The sequence below is a fragment of the Etheostoma spectabile genome, chromosome 19 (assembly GCF_008692095.1).
Source record: "Etheostoma spectabile isolate EspeVRDwgs_2016 chromosome 19, UIUC_Espe_1.0, whole genome shotgun sequence".
Classification (NCBI taxonomy): Eukaryota; Metazoa; Chordata; class Actinopteri; order Perciformes; family Percidae; genus Etheostoma; species Etheostoma spectabile.
Window position 1 is genome coordinate 15,928,985 of NC_045751.1, and position 4,316 is coordinate 15,933,300.

The window sequence follows — 4,316 nt, forward strand, 5'->3', positions numbered from 1 at the left end:
CACACACACACACACACACACACACACACACACACACACAATGGTTTCACACTCTTCCACTAATCAACAGATGGCGCTAAAACACTGAGACTTTCTGCAATGTCCCAAGAAAGACAGTGAAGAAGAAGACTGCAAGCTCGTAAACATGAAAGTCAACAATGCAGGAATTAAAATACTTAAAAAAATGTTTTTTATAAGGAAGTAAATATGTGCATCATGTTAGTTAGATCTTTGTTGAATGTAAACATGAACTTTGTTTGTTTACAAAAAACTCAACAGGGTAATTGTGATAAGACTAACACTTATCATAAGTGTAAGTTTTGGTAATCTTTTTACACATTCACTTTAGTTTTCACCTTTTTAAACTCGGAGTTAGCTTCCAACATGGTTATCTTGTTTTTGGCATCTTCTGTTTAGTGTTGCCGTCAAGCTCCTAGTTGCAAAATGTTATGAGCTGAGACTAAGCAGATACAAAAGATCACTAAACGCATGTTCATTTCAACACAATTTATTTACATATTCTCCTTACACCTCATATTCCATGTGAAGCCTTGGCAATCTACTATTGCATGGCACTTTCAGGTCATCATGTCAACGGTCTTTTTCCTGTACTCATCAGTGCTTTCTCTGTCATCCCACACTTGAGTGTTCAGATTTTTGTTCCAGCACACAATCTTTTTATTTATTTTTTTCAGCACATCCACCTCTGCTCAATCCACCATCACATGTGGATCCCATGTCTGGGCTTCAATCGACGGGGCCCTGGAAGATTAGTTTGATGTGGCCCTGCTCCCCTGTCAACCAGGTTCCACAGAAGGGGCAGGCAGCATGGAAGGCATGGGTGCCATGGGGTAACGGGATCTGGCTCCACCCCACCACAGTTTTTTCTGAGCATACATGGCCGCAGGGGCAGAAAGCGTGAGTGGGCGGCCCGGCATCCAGGTACAATCCCCCCTCACAGCCCAGCCACAGCGGCACGTAGGGGCCCACTCGCCGGCACATGGGGCACTCCCTCTCCCCGGTGCTGGCCGGTGCCGTGCCCCCGGGGCCGGCGGGGCCCTTCTCCTTGCGGTATCCCCAATTGTGGTAGCCGTGTACATGGCCGCAGTTTACGTAGACCCAGGGCTGCTTCTTGTCAACAATCTCGCGCTGGGCCAGACTAGGGAAGGCCAGGGTGTTGAAGCCCACAGGACACTGGGGCCGGGCGGCATTCAGCTCCTGGCGAAGGGACTCCAGCTGTTTGAGGGTGGGGGTGTGGCGCAGTCCGGCGGGGGTCCTCCACAGTAGAGTAGCCCCACACAGATCAATCAGAGAACCGTCCTGGAGGGTGTTTGACTCATTTTCAACCTCAAGAGAAGAAGGAAATGTAGCAGGTGAAAGAGAAGAAGAGAGGGTTTGTCAGTTTTCATCAGTAGGCTGTCATTAGCTAAGACACAGGAATTGATTTGTTATGGGCCGAACTGGTGGAGTTTGCTAAACAACTCTGCACTGGGCTAGTACGTTCCACTTTGTACCGCCACATGATGGCACTGTGCTCAACTAGTTATGGTTCAGACAGTTGACTCCCATCTATTGCAATTAGCTTCCCTCAAAATATCATCATCATCATCATCATGATGTACGCATCACATTTACAGATGGAGTCTACAAATTTGTCAATTAAGGAAAGTATCCTGTGAGCAGGTGTTTGAAGTAGAAAACAAGGCTATCTACTTCATTTACAGCCCCAATGGGGTGTTTTGCCCAACTGCTGCCACTTTAAGAGAGCATTTCCTACTCCCTGTCTATTAAGTCTACAGATGACACCGCATTAGTAGGTTGTTTTCTAAGAATAATAGAACTAAACCAGGCAATTAACTTGAAGGCAAAAGCAAAGATAGTAGTGGTGGCCTGTATGAGTCACAGTGGCCATTGACCCCTGGTCATCAACGGACAGGATCTTCAACAGATGCAGGTTTTTAGGGTGTATCTCCAATAGTGGGAGGTCCCCACAACAGTGCTGAGGAAAGCTCTGCTATCCACGTGTTCTCGGTTACTTATACAAAGATGTGTAGTTTCACAGATGAGTAAAACTATACACAAAGATATTAATAATAATGTTTTAATCCCGCAAGGGAAATTACAATGTTTTCACTCTGTTGTTAGAACAAACATTTCACACAGGTCTGAAACACACACACATGCTCAGTACCTATACATGCACCAATGGCGAGCTGTCAGAGAGAGGGGGCTGCAGCTGTTAATGGACAGGCACCCCAAGCAGTTAGTGGTTCAATGCCTTGTCCAGGAGGTAAACTGTAACCTCTCCAGCTACCAGTCCACCTCCGTACTTTGGTCCATATGGGGCCTTGAACCAGCGACCATCCAGTTTATAACCCAACTCTCTAGAGACTGAGTTACTGCCACCCCAAATATATATATATATATATATATATATATATATATATTAACAAACCCAATTCTACAGAATTCCCTGGAGTTCATGGGCTAAAATAAAGGTCAGTAACTTTGTGACCGTATTGAAGAGAACAAAGGACTCATTATCCCATCAACCCTCTTCATCTTACCAGTTTCCCCCTCTGTTGGGCTGAGCGAGTCTCCCTCAGGGCAAAGACGTTTCCACAAACTGAGATTTCCCTCCAGACGCCCGGAGCCGGCTCTGACACAAACTCCCCCGCCGGGTGCATCACCAGCACCCCGTTGGTGGTCAGGCCGTCCATCAAGCCATCTGACGTCCTCCATTTGGCGGCCCGCTCCTGAGAGACCCCGCCACACACAGACACCAACACACACACAGGCAGACGTAAAGGTTAGAGGAATATTGGGGAGGCACAGAGGGATGATAGTGGAAAAGGATATAAGAGGTGGCGGGCTAGAAAAACAGCTAACGTTGCTTTTCTGTACTGCTATATTTAGCTCAGTACAGAACGACTACTCTACTGACTGATGCACAGAGATACACCCACGCTTAACAATGCTTTCCTGAGAGAGAGAAAGAAAAGATGTATTATGAACACAAATTAGCTCTGGTGAAACAGCAGATTTCTGGCGTGTGTAGCAAAAAAAAGAAACTGGAGATTTACTTCTTCAAACATTTCTTTATGGCTGTTGCTGCTGTGGAGATTTCACTGGATGAGTTCAATATTAATGTTTAAGGCCAAATAATCAGTTTTTTAGATCACACGTTAGCAAACCTAAAGCTTGACTTATGAAGATAAACAATAAGTAAATGATTGTGTAATGTAAAATGTGTCGCGTGTAAGGACAAATTAAGTCTGCAGTTACTTTTTAGCCTCTTTTGGCCCAATGTTTTAGTTTTATGCACCATGTACTCTTATAAGCTTAGTTTAGTGAAAAAGTGTCTGATAAAGCCACTGTACATAGCTGTTCAGCAGCAGTCAGACAAAGTTAGAGACTAACGGACAGAGTGGAGCATTTAGCTGCTAAAAAGACAATTTTTTTCTCAGGAGTTGGTGGAGACCAAAGCAGAGTTAAAAGGAGAGTCAATGTTGGACTTACATTCATCAGGTGGACACAAACACCATATTAGCAATATTAACTGTATAAGGTGATCCTATGTTAATGTTATGTTTTCAACTTTTATGATTTATTAAAGCTTAAAAGAAACTGCTAAAAATGTGCCATGTTTTTAACGTGCCCCTGCAATAATTGTTCGGCTTGTTCAGCTTGAGTTGGGTTTGACTGTCGGAGTGTTGCAGAAAGTTGATACTTCCGATTTATACCCCCAAATCCCTCCTTTAACTGTTGGAAATGTTTTTTTAATAGAACTATTTAACAGTACTTTGTTTTAGGCACACTGAGGCCTTTAGGAAGACAGTCAACAGTGTCGTCCAACATGGTGAGACTGAACTCAAATGTCCAGCTTGTGTCTTCTGCATTATGTTGAGTATGTACATGCATCATTTCCTGTGAACCTCTTGTGTGTCGGGTTTCAAATTTGAATCCAATCTGAGAGAGGTGGACCATTAGCAACAATGAAAACTATTATAAAGTGAGGCAATGACATTGTGTTAATATATTAAACGGATTGTGCTGAAAAAATGGTCGGCCATAAACAGTATAAAAAACGGGGGTGTTATATAATGAAATTTTAACGATTGTTACTTTAAGGTCTTCTTATAGATAATCATGCATTATTTATAAAAAGGACATTATTTGTTCTATATATCATTGTTATTGTAGTGTAAAAGGCTCGGGGAGTTATACAAGCCTCAGTCACGTGTGTGTGTATGTGTGTCTGTGTTGAGCGCTGGTTGCTGACTTTATGTCTCTGACTGCTGGCCTAGTTGTCGGGG

At 43.5% G+C, this 4,316-nt stretch overlaps 1 protein-coding gene across 7 annotated transcripts in view; it reads right to left on the bottom strand.

The window, feature by feature from the left end:
• Positions 1–492: 492 nt before the first annotated feature.
• peli3 (pellino E3 ubiquitin protein ligase family member 3) overlaps positions 493–4,316 on the bottom strand; it is a 27,918-nt gene continuing 24,094 nt past the window's right edge. For all 7 annotated transcript variants that reach the window (XM_032544461.1, XM_032544460.1, XM_032544458.1 and 4 more), the window contains 2 exons: positions 2,568–2,756; positions 493–1,347 (listed from right to left, as the gene is read on the bottom strand). In XM_032544461.1, the coding sequence (XP_032400352.1) occupies positions 748–1,347; positions 2,568–2,756 (789 nt within the window). In that variant the 3' untranslated portion in view covers positions 493–747. The remainder of the gene's footprint in view (positions 1,348–2,567; positions 2,757–4,316) is intronic.